The following is a 21,189-nucleotide window of genomic DNA, read 5'->3' as shown; positions in this document are numbered from 1 at the left end:
GCGGTGTTGAGTCTATGGGTGGTGTTGAGTCTATGGGCGGTGCTGAGTCTATGGGCAGTGTTGAGTCAATGGGCAGTGTTGAGTCTATGGGCAGTGCTGAGTCTATGGGCAGTGCTGAGTCTATGGGCAGTGTTGAGTCTATGGGCAGTGTTGAGTCTATGGGCAGTGTTGAGTCAATGGGCAGTGTTGAGTCTATGGGCAGTGTTGAGTCTATGGGCAGTGCTGAGTCTATGGGCAGTGCTGAGTCTATGGGCAGTGTTGAGTCTATGGGCAGTGTTGAGTCTATGGGCAGTGTTGAGTCTATGGGCAGTGTTGAGTCTATGGACAGTGTTGAGTCTATGGGCAGTGTTGAGTCAATTGGCAGTGTTGAGTCTATGGGCAGTGTTGAGTCTATGGGCAGTACTGAGTCTATGTGCAGTGTTGAGTCTATGTACAATGTTGAGTCTATGGGCAGTGTTGAGTCTATGGACAGTGTTGAGTCTATGGGGCAGTGTTGAGTCTATGTGCAGTGTTGAGTCTATGGGCAGTGTTGAGTCAATGGACAGTGCTGAGTCTATGGGCAGTGTTGAGTCTATGGGCAGTGTTGAGTCTATGGGCAGTGTTGAGTCTATGGGCAGTGCTGAGTCTATGGGCAGTGCTGAGTCTATGGGCAGTGTTGAGTCTATGGGCAGTGTTGAGTCTATGGGCAGTGTTGAGTCTATGGACAGTGTTGAGTCTATGGGCAGTGTTGAGTCAATTGGCAGTGTTGAGTCTATGGGCAGTGTTGAGTCTATGGGCAGTACTGAGTCTATGTGCAGTGTTGAGTCTATGTACAATGTTGAGTCTATGGGCAGTGTTGAGTCTATGGACAGTGTTGAGTCTATGGGGCAGTGTTGAGTCTATGTGCAGTGTTGAGTCTATGGGCAGTGTTGAGTCAATGGACAGTGCTGAGTCTATGGGCAGTGTTGAGTCTATGGGCAGTGTTGAGTCTATGGGCAGTGTTGAGTCTATGGGCAGTGTTGAGTCTATGGTGCAGTTTTGAGTCTATGGGCGGTGCTGAGTCTATGGGCAGTGTTGAGTCAATGGACAGTGTTGAGTCTATGGTGCAGTGTTGAGTCTATGGGCAGTGTTGAGTCTATGGGCAGTGTTGAGTCTATGGGTGGTGTTGAGTCTATGGGCAGTGTTGAGTCTATGGGCAGTGTTGAGTCTATGGGTAGTGTTGAGTCTATGGGCAGTGTTGAGTCAATGGACAGTGTTGAGTCTATGGGTAGTGTTGAGTCTATGGTGCAGTGTTGAGTCTATGGGCAGTGTTGAGTCAATGGACAGTGTTGAGTCTATGGGCAGTGTTGAGTCTATGGGCAGTGTTAAGTCTATGGGGCAGTGTTGAGTCTGTGGGCAGTGTTGAGTCTATGGACAGTGTTGAGTCTATGGGTAGTGTTGAGTCTATGGGTAGTGTTGAGTCTATGGGCAGTGCTGCTGAATGTACAAAGGGAAGTTGAGAAGGGCCGAACACGGTGATTGGGCACAAGGAGAAGGAGTGACACACAGAGAGAGAGAGACTCAAAACCAAATGAATCCAACGCCATCAAAGCCCTCCCCCCTCACCTCCCACCCTGCCCCCATTGAACCCCGGCCAGGTGGTGGCGGCCGGCGGTGTGAAGTTCGGTCTGAGCGACCTGTACGAGCTGTTCTTCGGACGTGGCCCGCCGGCGGGGCTGCACAACGCCGAGACGGACGCGCTCACGCTGCTGCGGCTCGCCCAGCGCCGCGCGCCGCAGCTGCTCCCCTGGATCGACGGCCACGCGCGGCCCCTCGCCGACATCCCCCTCCTCTACGTGCCCAGCCCCTCCAAGCGGAAGCCGGCCAGGGCCGCCGCCGTGGCCGCCGCCGCCGCGGCGGCGGCGGCGGCTCCGGCCGTGTGACCTTTCCCCGCCACTCGCCACCACCCGCACCACCCCTCCCGTGCGGCGGTGTCCACTCCCCCCCCCCCCCCGCAGGGAGTGCCGTGGGTGGCGAGCACCGTGGGGGCCCCCGGGGAAATTGTTTACTCTGAAGTGTTGTTGTTGTTGTTGTTGTGTTCACAGTGCCACCTCTCTGTCCCTTCTGTCACTGCACTGGGAGGTATAAGTGTAGTGTAATAGCGCCGGCTAGTGGACAGCAGCGGCAACTGCGGTGGACAGACAGCACACGCGCCGGTAAGGGCGTGCACGTGGTGTAGGCAGAGGGAGGAACTGGGGCAAGGGTCACGGAGGACCCCGTCTGGAGGCCCCTGGAACCTGCTAGCGGGTTCGAGAAGGGAGGCGCGGTCGGGGCGGAGCCAGGCCGCGCTGGGGAGCATAAAAGGAGCCGAGAGCGGGAGGCTCGAGGCTGCCGGTTCTAGAAGTGGACTCGTCTCGTCGTCGCTGCCGTCCTCGCTAGATGTTGCGCTACGAGGGATAGTAGTTGGCTATCTCAGTCAACGCCGTCAGTGTTTGACGGCTAGGGTTGTGTACAGGCGAGGCTGAGCTACAGTGGAGAGTGTGCGGACGAGACCGTGAAAGGTGTTAATAAAGAAGGGGCCTCCTAGAAACTCTGCCTCTGAATCGTTGACACTGCCCACGCACACGTCAGGGATCGGCAACCTGCAGCTCCGGAACCGCACGCGGCTCTTTAATAGGACAGCTTCGTGACCGTTATATATTTTTTATACATTGACGGGTTTTTGTTTCATACTGAATTATCAAAAAAATGGCTCTTATTGTTATTTTGGTTGCTGGTCCCCTGGTATAAGGGGAAATGATTGTTGATGATAAGCGCACCTGAAATAAAAAAAACGCGGTGTTGCCAGGACAAACGCATTTCCGTCCATTACCTGCTCAGTAAATTCGTTTGCAGGCCACTTAGAAATGGTGTAGGTCTCATGTGGCCATTGACCATGTGACGTGAAGTCACAGGCCGTATGAAAACCAAGCTGTGAGTGGTATTCGGCCTACGGGGGCCTGAGATTCCCAGGCCCTGTTGTACGGATATAAAGAGCGTGTTTTTTGCTATTTAGTTATTTTTTTTATCAGAGCTGCTGATGAAAGGTCAATACGTACCCTGAACCCAATTTACAGTCGGCAACGCAGACCATAAACTGAAAGAGACTGCCAAGTTGTAATAAGCTGCAATGGGAAAGCAGGGTCAAGCTCTGAGTGTGGCAGGTCTATTTTTAAATCTTGACTTAAATATTTCGTGACTGCAGGAATTCATATTCTTTGGGTCTTTCGGTAAATTCACGTAGATAGGTTCAACGAAAAAAACTACGACGACATTTTGATCGCAACACAAGTGGTTGTCTTCCTGAAGACGAGGTGACTTTACCAAAAGACCCAAATAATAGGTCTATTTTTAGTATATTTTACCAGGTAAGCCCCACTGAGCTGAACACTCTTTTGCAGAAGCGATATTGCCACAAATGATAGCTTGACGAAGTGGGCTTATCTCGTAGAAATGTATAACAGCCAAACACTCTAAATGCGTGTTGATTCTAAATGTGGAGGGAAAAACCAGAGGACCTGGAGAAAGATCCAGGCGACCACAGGGAGAGAGACACACAACCTCCAAAGTTTGGTCATCCAGGACAAGTGAGTCCCAAGGTGGTGGAAACTTGTACATGAAGTAGCTGGGCAGCTCTGTGGTTTCGCAGTGGGAAGCAATATGCACAGACACATTTTAAATGTAACTTGTTTTTTACCGTTTTACACTAGATGGTGATTGTAGGGTAATGGTTTATAAAGGGTCAAATTATGTCAAGGTTCGCTATGAGTAACACTGCTACTGATTAATGTTATAAACTCTTTTTCAGGTTATTACTTTTTTATCCAGCCTTGGTCAATTCACATTCGTCCTGAGAAAATAGTTCAACATGGTTTATTAATAATAATAACACAAGCAAGTGTGTCATTTGTAACTTTGCCGTGTCCAACAGTCAAGTGAGAAAGAAAGTACAGAGTAGGTTAAAAAGTAAGCACAAGGGAGCAAAGGTCCAGACATCACTACCGCAACCACCTCTATCATACACGTGCTGCATGTTGGTTGGAATCTTCTACGGAAGGAGATATCGCAGATCTAGCTCTGAAATCGATTCTAGTCCCGCACGCGAGGGTGCAGCACTTCCTCACTTGCCATGCTTCAGCGAAACTCCGCAAAGAGCTGCGATTGTAGCCAAATTTATAACCAACAGGATGGAATGTGTATGCAGCAGTCATTGTGCCCAGGTTGACACCATCAATTCTCACTGCAACCTGAAAACCAGATTTAATCATAGGCGGCTGAAATCTGTGGCGAGGGTTAACCACCTAGCAAAGTATACAGGAGCGTATGGGTTCGATCCCGAACCCATACGCTCTTGTATACTTGGAGTTTGCATGTCTCTCTCCCCGTGGTCACGTGGATATTTCTCCAGGTCCTCCGGTGTCTCCCTCCACATTTTAGAAACGTGCGTTTAGAGTATTTGGCTGCTATACATTTCCACGTGATAAGCCACTTCGTTGAGTTATCAATTGTGGCCAGGTCGCTTCTGAAAAAGAGCCACATAGCTCAGTGGGCCTTACCTGGGTAAAAAAATATACATGTTTTTAAAAAATCAGTAATGCCAAATCTAAAAACAGTTCAAATATAGACGTGTATATTTGTGCCAACCTTTCTGCTTTCTTGGCCTTTTAGGGCATCGGTACCGTATGAACTGACATCAGCCAGTCAATCAGGACACGGTGTAATCGTGTGGCCAACCTCGAAGGGGCAGCTCTCACGCGCAAAATATTTTGCCTTCGCCAGCCAAAACGTAACAAGATTACCGGCATTCTTGGCATGTCACCATGACATAAAACTGCTGCTGTTGTTGTACAGCCTTGGGTTGGTCTCAGCTTACAATAGCCGAGACGAGGGGACATTTCTTTCTCACTTCCATTCACAACTTTTGATCCGCACATTTTCAGTCCCCCCCCCCACTACCCCCGTGTCTCTTTAATTACAACAACAAAATACATAAACAAAGGAATTGATGAGTGCTCAGTTTGGATAAATTGCTGCTCTGGGTACCCAGCTTCTTTGCACGTAACCCTGTGTCCAGGGCGCCTCTGTTTCCACTGATTATTTTTGTCCCATTTGCAGACCAGACGATGGTCTCGGATTGGACGGCAGAGTCGTGGCGCCTATTTACCACTCGTGCCTCACAGCAAGAAACGCCTCGATTCGATTCCCGACTCGGGCGCCTCTCTGTGTGGAGTTTGCGTGTTCCCCCCCACTCCACTATTCGGCGTGGGTCTCCTCCGCATGAATGTGTCCCTTTAATTCGGTGCGTCTTCATTTGTGTTCTTTAGCTCTGGGTTATGCGGTGTCCTCCCCAGAGCCAAACAACGGGCAAGCGTGAAGTGGCGATTGGCAGTGGGCGAGCATCCTCAGCATGTTACAGAACACTGCCTGAGAAGTGCTCCGCTCGGATTGCACAGCAGCAGTCGTCGCTCCCCGACTGAGAAAACTTGGCAGGACCCTCCTGCTCAAGAGTCTTGAGACTCATGCGAGTGTCATAACGAGAAGAATAAGAACGTGGGGTGTTGGAGTTGGGGGTTTCGGTTTTCAGGGTTAAGGTGAGGGTGTTTACTGTTTAGCCGTTACTATTTAGGGTTATAGTTTCGGGATTGCGGCTTTGGGTTCGCGTTTATGGGTTATGTTTTAGGCTTCGGGTATAAAGTTAGGGGTGAAGGTCTATAGGCGTTAGGTTTTACTGGTAGGAACGAAGTTGTAAACTGAGTGTACCAGCCTGCAATAGATTAATGTGTCCGTCCGTCCGTCCCCTTTCAATACTTTAACGAAGTGAAATCTCGTGCTGTTGGGTGTAAACAAAAATTCAAATGTTCCTACCAGCCCACCCTGCAGGGACCTGTTTACACTTTAGGGTCAGGGGTTATGCCCAGGAACATTGGCGCCTGTTGTGGGGAAAATCCATGCGCGACCCTTTTGTCAATCCACTGCTGGATGAGGGCCTCCTCTGCGCCACGCCACTCATGGAAGTCGTTTAACCATACTTCCTCGCGCTGGTCCGTGCCGGTCGGTGCAAGTGGGGGGACAACAGGCCAGGCCACAATTACACAATCAGGGGTGAGGTGCATGGGCATCCGAAGTCACGCGACGCAAAGACACATTCAACAAACTGTTGGGGCAAGCGCCGTTAACGAGCACCTATGAAGGCTGGAACGCTGCACACGGAGGGAGGGTGGCCAGCACCACACCCGGCCGTCTTTCTCTTCCCAGTGATGATGTTTACACACACACACCGCAACGGGTGCTCATTTTGAGGCTGAGCAGACCCATGGGAGGCCCTAGGATCGGTTCAGATAGCCACTTGTCGGCGATGTTGGCCGTGAGCGGGAATCGAACTCGGTTGGCTGGCTTTCGTAACGCGGCGCGCTCACCACTGCGCCACCGCTCCCCGCGTCACGTCATTCACACACCACACACACACACGACACACACACACGACACACACACGACACACACAACACGCCGTTGAGCGCACCACGCGTGTGTCGCAATGCAGAGCGTGGGGGTGGCGTCACCGTGCGTGCCCCCTGCAACCAGCCAGGCCACGCCCCTCACCTGCAGCTCACTCGAGGGGGCTTCATTCTCAGTGTGACCGCAACAAAGCCACTGAGTCGTGGGCCTTGGTCTTTAACCCCCCCCGTCTGTCGCATTATTCATAGCCACCTCATTGAACGCGGACGGCGAGCGATTCTGGTTGTCTCCTGCTCCTGCCGTTTGTTCTTTGATGATACACTTAGTTGGGTTTTTATTTTATACTTGTACGCTTCTGCTTGCGACGACGACGACGATGAGGTTTTGGCTGAGCGAGCCGGTTTGACTTGACGTCCTGATAAAAGTCGCAGCAACTGCAGCAGCAGCAGCCTCCACACCGCCTTCGCTGTGAGCCAATGAAGTCCCTAGGTAAGCTTGACTCACGTGCACCTGGGCAGGACAGAGGCATCATCCAGCCCGTGTCTCCGTCCGGCGACCTCTCTCCTTCGCGCGACGGGCGAGCGAAGGCTGTTTTCTGTCCCGAGTTTAATGCAAATTGTAATAAGTAAAGAGTCCTGAGCCGGGACTCCCGATGTTTATTGCATGTCGTGTAACGATGTTGAGACGTTACCAAGGGATTGCACTGTGACTTGTCGTACGATAGCCAGATTGAAGGCTGTCCAATAACGGCGGTCACGTTTTTGTGAACAAGTGTGACTTAGCGGTTTCAGCTGCGTGTTTGAAATTTGGGGATTGGGTGAAATGAAAAAGTGGTTCTGCCGAACAACAACAACAACAACCAAAAACAACACCACAGCAGCATTCCGAGGCGACATCTCCCGAGAGGGATTGGAGGACATCGAGCGGTACAGCACTCCCAAGTTTCGATGCCACTTTGGTCGCCAACTCCCAACAGAGAGCCCGTGGATGTTCATGGCGAGGGAGGGGTGACGTTCGTACGATAGCCACCGCCGTGACGCTCGCGAGTGTACGAGGCGTGATTATCGACTCCAATATTCGTGACACCCCACCCCTCCCTCTCTACCACAACGGTCAACACGTTTCGCCACTGTTGGGACACACACGCACACGCTGCACGCGTCTGATAATTGTTAATCACGAGGGTGATACAAAAAAAAACATAAATCTCCACCATGGCGGTGTCGCGAGCACTGGAGTTGGTAAAGTTGGGGCAACTACCCCAATCAAATAAATTGGCATCATTTTTTTTTGCTGCTGAACAATTCTCGCTTAATCTGAACAACTGTATGTATTGGTCTTCGAGTTGCGGCTGAGGCCGTGCTATTGGTCTCCGAGTTACGGCTGAGCACGTGCTATTGGTCTCCGAGTTACGGCTGAGGCCATGCTGTTGGTCTCCGAGTTACGGCGAGGCCGTGCTATTGGTCTCCGAGTTAAGGCTGAGGCCATGTTATTGGTATCCGGCTGTCCCGCCTGATGATGCTGGTGGTGGTTGTTGTAATTATTGGCGAAACGTCACGGCGCTCGAATCGTAAATGTTTTGGGTTTCACTCTCCAGTAGTGAACTAGTAACGAATTGCCACGTTTTGTTTACGTGACAAACCTTACTAATTGCCTGTGTCGGGTGGTGGCGGATTTAACGACACATTTATATTTACGCGATCTAACCCAAAAACCTCTATGGATAATATTGGTAGCCGTTCCTCACTCGTCGGAGGGCAGTGACCCATGGCTTATTTTTTCTAAGTCAACAAGCAAAATGGGTAGAATGTTCTGTGCTCTAAAAATAAACGTACGGCCAAAAAAAATCGACTTCTGCAATGGATATGCCTTGAATGTCATAGTTTGTAATGCATTTTGAATTGTTCGTGTTTTTACTTTATCTGGATCACACTTCTGCCCCTGTTACTTCCGATAACTGGGAGCTGATCGCATCGGGAATCCATAACAGCATCATCCATTATTAACGACGCGTATAATGAGACACCAGTTGAAACCTTGGTCAATACAACTCCACACGCACGCTCGCTGATGACCGTGAAGATGTTATCCCATGGGTGGTTCCACCACCGCCTGTACACCTCCACGTGCTCCACTCTCCGGATGGTATTGGCAACTAAGGTCCGTAACATCGAGATTGGAGCGTTCCATGTGGTGCCAGCTTCTCCGCTGAGATCGCTTTCAATGTTTTAGTTTGAACATCCCCACCACTTGCCGTGCCGGGTTATCCCAGGAGCAAAAGTAGCACAAGCCACGGGCCCCGCAGTTCCAAGGGCCCCGCGCTAAACGCTTTCAAGCTATCAATTCCGGTTCAGTGATTCTGCACTTGCTCTATTACTATAGAACTATACCGCCTTCAACTTTTATGAACGACTCGGTGTGTAAGGTTAGCGTTTTGTCGTATTATCTGGCTGTTTAGCAAATGAAAAAAATACAATTACTTTACTATGCAAGTAAAAAATTTATGTGTTTTAATATTTACGTTTTAATTTTAATTTAGGGCCCCTGAATAACATCACGCTACAGGCCCTGCACGAGCTTACTCCGGCACTGACCACTTGCAATGTCCTGGTAATACCGCACTTGCCGTCAGTGTTGTGGGCTGTTCTCGTCCCGAGTAAAGAGCCGTTTAGCTCGATGGGATGAATTGGACTCGAGTCCGAGTCTGAATGCTCCTGTCAATGTCCCGTTGAAGATTACTTGAACTTATCGGTTGTGGAAAACACCTCTTTTCACCTAATCACAGCATTCATCCGCGCAGCGCGAACCGCTGTACAATTACATTTGTTTACGAATTATGAGTGCACGCCTCTGTCCACACGCTGTAATTTCGCTGTCATCCGACGCTTATAATGTCAAATTTGGTTGTGTATAAAGTGTACGATATGTAAACATCGCCGCACCGTATTTAGAGCCGATACATTTTTGCACGTGAAGTGTGAATTGTGCTTACGCAGTGTATCCTTCTGTCATTTTGATACTTTGTAAATAACATGTGACGGTCATAGTCACGTGTTTATTACAGCGGGTGATCTAGTTGTAGGTACCCCACTAAAATAATATAAATACTAGAGAGATTCACGTTTTATTTTCAAACATCTAACCATGTCTCCCAGCAATCTTAACACCTGTACCGTATTCAATATTTTATCAATCACCACTGGAACACATCGCGATGATGTAGCAATTAGCCAACTGCACTACCAACCAGGCTACCTGAGTTCGATTCCCGCTCATGGCCAACATCGGCGAAGAACATCTGAACCGGTCCTGGGTCTCGCTTAGGTTGACTCAGCCTTTAAGCGAATACCTGGTGCGGTGTGTAAAGCTCAGGACTTGGGGAGACAAATGCGGCCGGGCGTGATGCTGGCCACCCACCTCTTCGTGTGCCGTGCCACCCTTCATAGGTGCTACTCGCTAACAGCACTTGGCCCAACAGTCTGTTCACGCTACACGGGGGGAAGATCTTGTGTAAGATGCAGAGCCATCGCTTTCGCGATTTTTCAATCAGCTGTTGAGAAGAGAGTAAAAAGAGGGTCATTGAAGATCAGTGGGGCATGGATCACCGTGGATATCACCTGTGCAGTAAATATAGAGTTGTGTGAAAGCACCACTTGTGGCTTAGCTACACAACGTAAACTGGCAAATGTGTTGCGTGCCTGCTTAAGCACGTGTACATTCACACATACAGTAAATTACGCTAAGTGCCACATTATCTACAGTAGGTGTGGTGGTAAATGATCTTGGGAGGCATTAGAACATCAGGAGACACACGTCGCATCATTTGTGTTTGGAAACGTGTTTCCTCCTCTTGCAGACGGAGACGCAAAATCTGCGAGGTCAGGAGCACGTGACAGCACCTGGGCCTGATGTCAGATACCAGGCCACAGCCTCGGCAGCGCACAGCAGGCTACTGGACCAAAACTGAAATAAACAGTTGTAGAAATGTTCTCAGATATTCTTGGGGGAAACATTTCCTGCGATTACTATCCCGAGTTTGCTCAACGGCGTTCGTGTCGTGAGACGAATTCGGCTTAGAGAAGTTGATATCGCAGAGCTCCCTCTGAGATACATTCAAGTGACCTTTGTTCCACACACACGAAGCAGGCAGCACTTTCCCACATGTCCTGTCACATGTTCATTGCACGGTAGTCAAACTGATATTTACATTTTTCAGAGCTGGAAGTGTAGCCAAATTATTCTGATGGTTTGTATGATCAGTCAATGGTGACCGTGCTGCCAACATCAACTCACCAAACCTGAAAACTCAGTACAATCACAGACGGCTACCTGCATTCAATGTTTTATAAACAGGAACACTCCAATCTGAGACCTGAGTGAACATGGAACGTCGGGCCAACGTTGACTCAACGTTGGGATGTTTACTGGGTAAGCACGAGTCTGCTACATTGGCTTCAAATAAAGTCAGGATTCCAAAAAACATCGGACGTGGGTGAGCGTGGCTGTCATCGATAGATTTAGCGGCAAGGGCTGGAGGATCGCGGAGACTTGTGAAACTTGTGAGACTTGTGAGACTTGTGAAACTTGTGAAACATTCGCTGGCCTGCGAAGTGGCCAAGATAAGGTAGTACAGTCAGTGGGTTCTTGAGCCGATCTGGGACTGATAACAATCATTTACCATGGGTCTGGTTTCCTCTCTTTGAAATGGAATTGGTCAAAGGTACCAATGTAGGACCCTCCAGAAGAAAAGAAAAAACAGTCGTGTGACTCAGTCAGACTTCCCTAGATAAATTACCGTTATTGAAATAATTATAAGTTATGGAATTTGGTTTGTATTCTAGAAAATCAGCAAGAGGCCATTTGGGAAACAGACTCCTGGATTCAAATGTGTGGCCACCATGTTTCCTGGTACTCCAACCTCATTTGCCATCGCGCAAATCGAACTGCGCCTATAGTCAGTTCGGCGCAGCTCAGGGAGCAGCCGATTCTCTTTTTTTTCCCACTGCAGAAGCTGAGCCGTGCCGCTGACGCGACGAACGAGTCGAGGTGACGCGGGGACGCCGTGTCACCTCGCAGCGTTACTGACCGACGTCACACGCGACGGACACGGTATTGGCCCTTGTTCCTGTGTGGCTCCCAGTCGAACGTATTGCGAGGCCCAGCGTATCATACGCGCCTTGGTTCTGGCTCGGTGCAGAAAATAGCGAGTGGGAAACAAACAAACAAACAAACAAAAAAATCCACCGCGCACCGTGAGAGTCCCGTGCTGGGCTCGACCCGGATGCGTCGGTGGACGAACGGGACCAGATCCAAATCGGCGCACACGCGCGCGCGCGACTCCCCCGGCGAGACTGAACGACCGATCCCTTCGTTGGCTCACGCGTCCTCTCCCGTCGTCTCCGGCAGGGATCTGCTGCGTCCTCGCTGCGGCGGGGAGCGTCGCCTTCACCCTGCTGCTGCTCAGAGGATACGGCGAGCCCAGCGCGGTCCTCGTGAGTGCCGCGGGGAGAGCGGTCGACTCGACGACCGCCCCCGCCGTGTCGCGTGCGTAGTCGCCCTGGCCCTGGCCTCGGCCCGATTTGGGACGAGCGCAGTTTTTGTTGCTGCAACCACGGTGAACGGCCTCGCTTTGTCCGGGAGGGAGGAGGGGTGATGCCGCTTGCCGTGGTGTGACGGTCAGCGCACCCTGCTGACTCGCGATGCAGGGGTCATCGGCGTGTGACGCGTGCGGCGTGTGTGACGCACGTGGTGTGTGTGACGCGTGTGGTGTGTGTGACGCGTGTGGCGTGTGTGACGCGTGTGGTGTGTGTGGTGTGTGTGACGCGTGTGGTGTGTATGACGCACGTGGTGCGTGTGATGCACGTGGTGTGTGTGACGCGTGTGGTGTGTGTGACGCGTGTGGTGCGTGTGGTGTGTGTGACGCGTGTGGTGCGTGTGGTGTGTGTGACGCGTGTGGTGTGTGTGACGCGTGTGGTGTGTGTGACGCGTGTGGTGTGTGTGACGCGTGTGGTGCGTGTGGTGTGTGTGACGCGTGTGGTGCACGTGCATCTGTGCGTGCGTGCCGTGTAGATGAGCAGGTGCTCTTCAAATGCGGGCTGACGGCCCCGTGCCCGCCCGGCCACTTCTCCTTCAAGGTCGCGAGCGGAGCGGCGAACGTCCTCGCAAGCAAGATCTGCTGGGAGGACGCGATGTGAGTGCTTCAGCGTTGAACCAACGCATGCGCTCGGAACCTCAGGGTGAAGGGGGGGCAGGGGGCACTGCAAGTGCCGGGGCAAGGGTGGGGGCGAGTGGGCCGAGTGGTTGCGACCGTGTGGGGCAACCCCTAGAGGCGAGGGGAACGCCGCCCGAATGGGCAACCAAATCGGTGAAAACGAAGAGAGACTCAGCAGCGCCATTAAATGAGACTCGGTTGGGCGCCACAATGTCGAGCCGTGGCTTCAGGCACAGCCACGCTTTGGATGGTGGCGGTGTCATCATTATTATTGTTACTGCGTTGGCTCTCCGAGTCTCAAGACTCTTTCTCGGGGAGGGTCCTGCCAAGTGCTCGCAGCAGTGGGGCGATATTGTTGCTGCTGCTGCTGCTGGGTGTGATCCCCCGTGGAGTAATTCGCAGGGAACGTTTCACACATGTTCATGGGACGTATTGGCCGACGGTGGTTCGTGTGGCCTGAAGCGCTCGCGCGTGGCCATTGCATTGAGTGCTGTTCCTTCTCTCCCGGTCCGTGTGCCCCAGCGTCACGATGCCAGCTCTGAGCGAGATGCAGGGAGGTCTCAGTGTGGTGCTCATCAATGGTAAACACTCATCTTCAGTATTGAGGAGTGGCTTGGTGGCCTAGAGCACTGATCTGGGACTGCTGGCCCATGGGTTCATATCCAGGAACCTGCGGTGGAATTAATCTGGGTTCTCAAGTGTAGTGAGTTGATGGTCTCTGCCCAGCCACCAATGACGGGATAAGAAGCTACCATATTGCATTTGGTACTGCAATTGATTATAGGCTTATTCCCACTGCGAGCATTAAAACATATGGGGATATACACTGTATATGTTAAACTGTCCTGCGATGAACGTTATGCTCACAATGGCAGAGCCAGTGCAAAAGTACTGCTCCATGTCGTGTTGATCAGACGTTACCTGAAGGGATCTCAGGTAGCTCTGTGATACATCATTCTGCGGGTCATTCCCTAGCACAGAGCAATGGACTGCTCTGCGGGAGATGTGATTGAATAATTTGTCTCATAGCCTCATTCGTGCAAATTGCAATTCAGACCTTTTGGGGAGCCTGAGACGAGCTGGTAGGAAGCCAGGCGGGGAGCCGGTGCCAACAATTCCCCAAGCTCTGCTGTCCTCCGTATATGTTACAAAGTTTTGAGCCAGTTAATGAGTCTTAATACATTGTATCAATAGCATAGTCAGGATACAATTGGGGGGAAATTACCAAAAAGAACGGATACAAGAATGCGCAGAATGTAATCGGCATTACCTGATGCTTGCCATGTACCTGATAACCTGAGTTAATGACCGCCTAAAAATAAACATCAGTGCCGAGTGATATCCAATCTAAATCCTGTGGCCCCTTCTATCATTCTGCATTTCCAGTCTGGTGAAGTAATAATCAAACTAGCCCGTGACCGACATAGCTTACATTGTTATTATTTATAGTTTATTACCTAACAAGAAGGTTAATGGACATTTGAATTGTACGTGAATTACCAATGTTGTTGTTTTACTATTGATTTCAGGAATGAATGGGGAAATCATGGACAGGAGGATATTTAATTTGTACTCGGGAGGTGGGTGTCTCGACTCGCATATCACTTGTGGTGACTCACATTTATGCTTCAGTATCAACAGAAGCCTAGGCAAGTAGGCCGGGTGGGTCAGGGGTCAAAGATACTGAGCCAGCACTGCTGAGATCCTGGCTTCTAATAGGAGCGTCAGAAGCCTGTGGTAAAATTGGGTTCTGCGTGTAGCAAATTAATGTCTGCTAACTGATAACAGCACAAACAAAACTCCCATCATTCATTTTAGTTCGCTAACTCAACTCGCCAAAATTAACATCGGTTAACTGCAAAACAATGAACACTGCTCCGTGATTAGGGTTCGCAAGAGTGTGCCCCTTGGTGGTTGTAAAGAAATACATGTTACGAGATCTCAGAAGTAGTTCTGGGATACCTCCTTCTTTGCTCGGGTCATTCAGTAGCACGTGGGGTAATGCAGTGCTCTGATGATAGTTACGAAATAACGATTCTCCATCTCATGGCATGACGCCAAGGGTGCAAATTTGCAATTAAATTGGGGGAATGTGTAGGTGGGCGGCTACAAAACACAGCATAGCAGGTAGGTCGCCGACCTCGCTATACGGATTGTTTTTAGGTGTGATATTCTCCAATGTGCGCATTTTCTCTGGCTGCTCCTAATCCCTTCAACACGCAAAAGCACGGCAACTGCCCGAAGCGTAGACATAACCGCTCAACCCTAGCTATGAATGCTTTCATATTTGCATTGTCTTTGTACTGTCCACCTTTTGCCATTATTCTTTGGTCTAACACTGATGCGACGAGCAACAGAGGAGGCTGCCTCTGGTGTAGGCCAATCAGTTTCAAGGATAATGCGTACATTTTTCTAAAGCATGTTTGTTTGCACGGTTTGCCACAAGCACGTGTGGTTAATGCAGACGTTATCCCTCCCGTGATATGGTGTTTGAACATCTTAACGCTTCCGTGCATTCTTTGCCAGGAAAGGGTAAAAGCCTATCCTCTTTGTCAGAGGAGTATTTGGACTGCGACTCGAGGCTTCTGCGACTGCAGAGTCGAGGCCATCAGTCAAAACGTTGGAGGCTCAAGTTTTATGTGGCCAGGTGTCAGGCTCTACCTGGGGGGCGTTTGTTCCTCTTTGTGAATTTGAGCACGCAACGTGAATAATAATATTACCTATTATCATAACAACGACAATAACAATGACTGCCGCAGACCCCGAGGAGTGCCTGCGGCTGCTGAGAGCGATAGAGGAGAAGACCATCGTGGTGGTGGCCTCGTTCGATGACGTCGCGACCTGGTGAGCGGGCGGACGCTACGGCTCCGTCGTTACCAGAGACTCCGCGAATGTCGTCGCTCACTCTCCGACTCGATGTCGTCCAAGTTGCGATATGCCGATGGATCGCGAAGTCAGTTTCCCAAACTCGCTCCGACTTTGTTACATTTCACGTGTTCTGTCGCACTGCGTGCGCTTGCCGCGCTCTTGGTTTCGAACAAGGATGACGCGGACGTCCTTCAAGGGCAGTGCACGGCCACGTAAACGCCTGTGGGCTTCGGCCTCCTCATTGTCGCAACGTGGCGATCTACGACATTGCAGCCGGACGCTGGTGGCCATTCACGTGGCCTGAAATCCAGCAGTGTGGAGGCAGCAAGGGTTGGTGGATCACTGGACAATTGTCGTGAACCTTCCTTCTCGTGGGCATCGAGGTGCCGTGCCCTCGCTCGCCAGGAGAAGGCGGTCCAGAGAGCGTGGGCTCCATTCGTTCCATCTGCAAGGGATAGAGAGTTGCCGCCCCCCCCCCCCCCCCCCAGCACGCATGGTTCTTTGTGGGCACTCTGTTTTCCTCCTACATGTAAACGACGCTCGTTGATTGGCTGAAAATATCTTCATATAGAGAGGAGCGCAGAGCTCGGGCAAATTGTTGGCGCCGGTTTACCACCGGTGCTGCTGCCTTCGCGCTTGTCTGTGGCTCCTCCTCCTGCCTCAAAGTAGCTCTCTCGCTTCCAGAGTGAGGAGCAGATCCAGAGCAGCGCTTTACATGCTGAAAGCGTTATTATTTGTATTATTATTTGTGTTATCATTATTCGTATTATCATGATTTGTGTTATAATTATTTGCGTTATAATTATTTGTATGATCATTATTCGTATTATCATTCTTTGTATTATCGTTATTATTTGTATGATCATTATTCGTATTATCATTCTTTGTATTATCGTTATTATTTGTATGATCAATATTCGTATTATCATTAAATCTTGCCTTAAAGCTTTCGTGACTGCAGGAATTCATATTCTTTAGATCTTTCGGAAAAGTCACCCTTTTCTGATGACGACCGCTTGTGTTGCGATTGAAACGTCGTAGTTTTTTGTTATTTTATTCGAACCTATCTACGTGACTTCACCGAAAGACCCAAAGAATATCGTATTATCATTATTTGTATTATCGTTAACTTGACCCTACTTCGCCACTGATGTTATCCATGGCCAGATCACGTTCGGTCACCACGTGCTGCATAGCTCATTGAAGAATATACTGTCTTAGAATATCCTTCTCGGAACAATAATAATTTATAACCCTTTTGTCAATCGAACGAAAGGGTTACCCAACACCTTCCCGCCGCCTGCTCCCGTTCAGCCAATCCAATACTTCTGCATACAAACGCACATTCGAAAGCACCAATTAATCACGCATTCCCCACTTCTAGATTTAAAGCTTTAAAGCGACATGTCTCTGACCAAATTGGCGAGCACAAATCAGATTTGAAACATGGCAGAACGAATTCTTCTGCCGTAGCTGATCACTGTTACAATGCTGTGGGTGATCACGATATAATTTTCTCCGATACCAAGGTTCTTTGCAAACCCACGGGTTTTTATCAGAGATTTGTTCACGAGGAAATTCAGATCTACAAACACAGACACAATTTCAACCGAGAAGATGGTTTCAAATTAAGCAACCATTGGAAAGATGTTCTAAATCGAACCAAACATTAAACTAATTTCAATGGTACAGTATATTTTTCAAGTAGTGGTACCCCAAACTTTCGCAGCTCTTAAAAATTCCCTTTTCACACCATCAATAGGTAAACTCCCCCTCCCCTCCTCGCCAACCGGCATGTTCACCCGCATGTACACCACCTGTACACCGGCCAATCAAATGCTAATTTTTATGCTAATTCCTTTGTCAAGGCACCTTGTTTCCTCGCACACAGCTTAAAGGTCGCGGTCTGAGCGTGGCTGTGTTTCACTCCAGCGCTGTCCTCGAGACAGCCTGATCCCTTCACCTGATGAAGGCCGCTTGTGTTGTGGCCGAAACGTCGTGATTTTTGTTGTTTTATTTTTTACCTACGTGACTTTACCGGATAGAACCAAAGAGTATTCCCCACAACACCGTCGAAGCTTTGGCATAAAACCGTGTGCCCTCTCCCGCGACCATTGCCGCTATATCGACATTCTCGTTGTGTCCGCCCCGCTGCAGCATGGACAGCGAGATCAGAGACATCCTCTCGGAGCTGGGAAGCACGCAGTCCAAGTCGCTCAGGTTCCGAGACAGCTGGGTCTTTCTCGGAGCCAAGGGCGTGAACGGACAAAGTCCCTTTGAGCAGGTGCCTTGCAGCACCCACGCGGAGGCCGTGCATCAATAAATAATATCGACTCGACACATACACACGGTGCACGCTGTGCAAAAAAAAAAAACACTCTCGCTGTCCATTGGCGCGGAGCATTGTGAGTCATTCAGTGAATGCAGCTGCTCATCGATAATATTATTATCGGGCTGCTGATTCCAACACCGCTCCAAAGGCTGTGACCAGTCCGGCGATCGGCACCGCGTAGCGTGACAAAACAATGTGGCTACGCTTGATTTCAGTGTCGAATGTTACACGCAGCACATGATACACTGCATACAACTTAAACGATGAAACTACTGCACGTATATGCATCACCACATGCTGAGTCGTCCAGCTGGGAGTGGTAAGTAAAGTGCAGTAAATACAATCACTTTTTCAAGTATTTATGCCAATTTCATATATATTAAACCAATTTTAAACACTAAACAACACATGACAACACCTAAAAACATGTCATATAAGAATTGCTAACTAACGATGATGAGTAATTATCCGGTGTTTTTGAATATCTGGCACCCCCTCTCCCTCGAAGCCGCCGGATAATCGATGATCCACTCTATATGAATATCCATTCATCTCTACACATTTATTTGAATTTGTTGCTACATTACATTGGCTTTCCCCATTCCTGGGTCTCATCCGCAGGCGATATTAAGTACCCGGCAGCTTGCTCGTGTCTCCAAGATGTGGCCTTGTTCAATGCCAAATGTCAACACTGCATGGAGCTCATTGTGCAACTGTTGTGGAGACGTGTTTGTTTAAATACAGCTGGATATTGTCCCTCTCGAAAGCCATTCGGCTGAAGGACTCAAGATATATATAACAAAGCAAATTATGTAGGAAGCAACATTTTCAGACAAATGGCCCTTCCTTATTGCCTTTACTGTATGTGTATGGGCACACCGCACATAATGTACGCTATGAAGAGGTGCCTGCAATTGTTAGATACTTGACTCATAATGTGCGTCTAAATAACAGACAATAATTCGTTGCATAGAGCCCCCCCCCCCCCCTCCCAAAGCCTGGCCCCCTCCACCAGTTTATTTTTATGAACGTAGGCGTGGGCACAACTTTCACGAGATTATCACCGCTCGGGCGGCAATTGCACGCCTCTTATTTGAACCTTTGAGCCCATAATCGTCCCGCCGGAAAAAAAATTATCTGCCGTCCGCCAAATTGTCTCTGTCGCCTGCGTCCCGCTTCGCAGCTCGTCGAAAACAACATGAGAAACAACGCGTACGCCGGCTGGCCGGCCAGGGCGGAGGTCGCTGGCTGCGTTCCCCAGTTCCGACCCTGACGGGAGATGAGGAATTCCCCCATCGCGTGCCTCCAAATGCCTCGATCGCCCACCACCCGTGACTTTCCGTGTCACGGCCTCCAAATCCAAAGTAAAAAAAAACGATAAGATAAAGGTGCAGCCCTGCAAACGACTTGTTCACGCCAACAGCAACGAGCCCCCATCAAAAAGGCTCGTTTTGGCCTACTCTTCCACATTGGCCGGACTCGCAGCACACGAGGCCTGCCCATCGACCGTGTCCCCATTCACAGTGGCTGGGTCGAGAGAGGCAGCAGGGGAGGATTTCAGTCACCACGTGATGGAATCGAACCGGCAAACCTCTGGATTGCAAGTCCGGTGATAAACATTGCACGACCGAGGCAGCGTCCGAAACAAGTGAAGCGTTGGAAATTCAGCCACCTGCCGGGCATGGGAAGATTCCCTTTCTACGCACGTGTGTGTATGTATGTTGAACTTATTTCGCAGCCAACCGTGCTAAATCCGAGAACTGTATTTATAACAACAATAAACGTGTGGACGCATTCGCTGTGTCCTAGTGGTTGAAAAGAGGCTCGCGACGGAAAGAAAATAAACGGTCAAAAGTGCAACGGAGAGCCGGGAGCATCGCGAAGGGCAGCAGCTACTCAACCGCCAATGTGCAGTCCGCTATAGCGATTGAGCTCTCAATAGACCCTTGACAAACGTTTGCATTGCCCCCGGTTATCCAGGTAAAGCCTCACTGAATGCCAAGTCACTTTTAACCGCTGGGTCCTGCTCACTTTTTGTCGCAGTACGGGGCGATGATTGCAACGCATTTCTCACAATTAAGCAATTTTGCGAGCAATTTGGTAAATGTGGACCATGACGCCGGCACAAAATGGTCCTACTCTTTGTCCAGTGAGGTCACGCAAACGTTGCATCCACTTGGAAGCAGCAGACGGCTGCGTGTGTTTCATGCGTGACACAGATGCAAGGATTAACCAGCGCGGCTGACGGAGTTGCTTCTCATCCCCTGAGCTACAGTAAGGGTAGCGGACGGAGCTCACAAAAAACAGGAGCCCGATATCCCGTCTTGCCTCATATGATTAGGGGTGTAAACCTGTCCGGGTTTTGTTGCCTTCGCCAGAATCGTCCTCTTGTTGAGGGTAGCTGTACTGGGTACATATGCCTTCCCGGGATATTAAATATGAACCCTTTCCCGTTTCCCGAGACGTCTGCAAGTTGCAGGGTGTGGGGTGTCCCCAGTTCACCGCTGGATCTCGGAACGTGCAGGTGGCTCGGCGTTCATTTTTATTTGGAGAGGCGTAGTCGCGCTGCTGTTTTTAAAGACATTGTACTCACCGTAAAGAACCGTAGCGACACGCCCACCGCGCTATGATATCTGGTGCCAAACTGTGCCACACGCCTTCCCGCATGGCCTTGTGAGGGCCTCGGTACCGATAATTATTTTATTTTCCAGTCTTCCGATTCCGTTCCGATGACGTACGTCTAGTGACGTACACGCACGTCATCGGAATGGGAAAGGGTTAAAAGTCGCAGTTGCTTGTCAACGACGCGTGGTTCTCCCCTCCGCCCATGATTCACTCTGGCGGCATTTTCCACCTCAGAGGTGGCGGCTCCGAGGAGGACAGAGTGCAAGCGGCAGGGCTTGCAATGTGTGGGGGGTCGTCTTCTCCGCTTCTCGTGTCCGAGGGTGGGGCAGGGAGCTCAGAAAGGGCTGAGAGGCGGCGAGGGAGGACGGACCCTTCAGGGTATTTTGCTCCAGGCCTCCGAAAATCTCTCGGGTCCTCCTGCCCAGGCTTTCCGGCACTTTTAAACACCCTTCTTGTGCCCCGCTTACGGTCTCTGACAGTGGACGGCCTCTCCGCGGCATGGCGACTCTGCGGCATCGCGTTACTCGTGCTTAGATAACGCGATGCCAGACACGTGAGCTCGAGCGGGTAAAGTCTCAGGTGAAGGATGGGCGAGAGGATCATTTATTTGACGACCGGAATGAATGAACGTGCTCCCGTACTGCTTCCGGCACTTTGCAAAGCTGCCTGAATCCGAAGGGGTGATTGGTGGAATTGATCA

At 50.2% G+C, this 21,189-nt stretch overlaps 2 protein-coding genes across 3 annotated transcripts in view; both read left to right on the top strand.

The window, feature by feature from the left end:
- The window catches only part of LOC116952248 (three prime repair exonuclease 2-like), a 31,930-nt gene extending 23,628 nt beyond the window's left edge, over window positions 1-8,302 (top strand). The window contains exon 5 of the mRNA XM_076074150.1: window positions 1,617-8,302. Within this exon, the coding sequence (XP_075930265.1) occupies window positions 1,617-1,901 (285 nt within the window). The 3' untranslated portion in view covers window positions 1,902-8,302. The remainder of the gene's footprint in view (window positions 1-1,616) is intronic.
- Window positions 6,800-19,658, top strand: LOC116952361 (protein FAM3A-like). 2 transcript variants are annotated; one of them, XM_032971638.2, is made up of 8 exons: window positions 6,800-6,942; window positions 11,860-11,997; window positions 12,523-12,643; window positions 13,187-13,245; window positions 14,194-14,244; window positions 15,424-15,508; window positions 17,690-17,816; window positions 19,048-19,658. In XM_032971638.2, exons 1-8 carry the CDS (start codon window positions 6,930-6,932, stop codon window positions 19,135-19,137), a joined length of 684 nt encoding a protein of 227 aa, XP_032827529.1. In that variant the 5' UTR covers window positions 6,800-6,929; the 3' UTR covers window positions 19,138-19,658. The 2 variants fall into 2 exon arrangements, with proteins under 2 accessions (XP_032827529.1, XP_075930267.1); XM_076074152.1 differs by lacking the exon at window positions 6,800-6,942 and adding an exon at window positions 8,432-11,562 and having other exon boundaries at window positions 11,860-12,643.
- The last annotated feature ends 1,531 nt before the right edge of the window (window positions 19,659-21,189 follow it).

The sequence above is a fragment of the Petromyzon marinus genome, chromosome 46 (assembly GCF_048934315.1).
Source record: "Petromyzon marinus isolate PM22_M1 ecotype Great Lakes invasive population chromosome 46, UKy_Petmar_22M1.pri1.0, whole genome shotgun sequence".
Classification (NCBI taxonomy): Eukaryota; Metazoa; Chordata; class Hyperoartia; order Petromyzontiformes; family Petromyzontidae; genus Petromyzon; species Petromyzon marinus.
Note: the sequence above shows the minus strand (reverse complement) of the source record. Positions and strands in the feature narration are given on the sequence as shown.

What these genes read in the sequence shown, in the direction of transcription:
- LOC116952361 (XM_076074152.1), top strand. Translation starts at nt 12,153, where the DNA reads ATGCAGGGGTCATCGGCGTGTGACGCGTGCGGCGTGTGTGACGCACGT. An exon ending in CAGTGTGGTGCTCATCAATG is followed by an intron (nt 13,246 to 14,193) that starts GTAAACACTCAT and finishes TATTGATTTCAG; the next exon opens with GAATGAATGGGGAAATCATG. An exon ending in GACAAAGTCCCTTTGAGCAG is followed by an intron (nt 17,817 to 19,047) that starts GTGCCTTGCAGC and finishes CCCGCTTCGCAG; the next exon opens with CTCGTCGAAAACAACATGAG.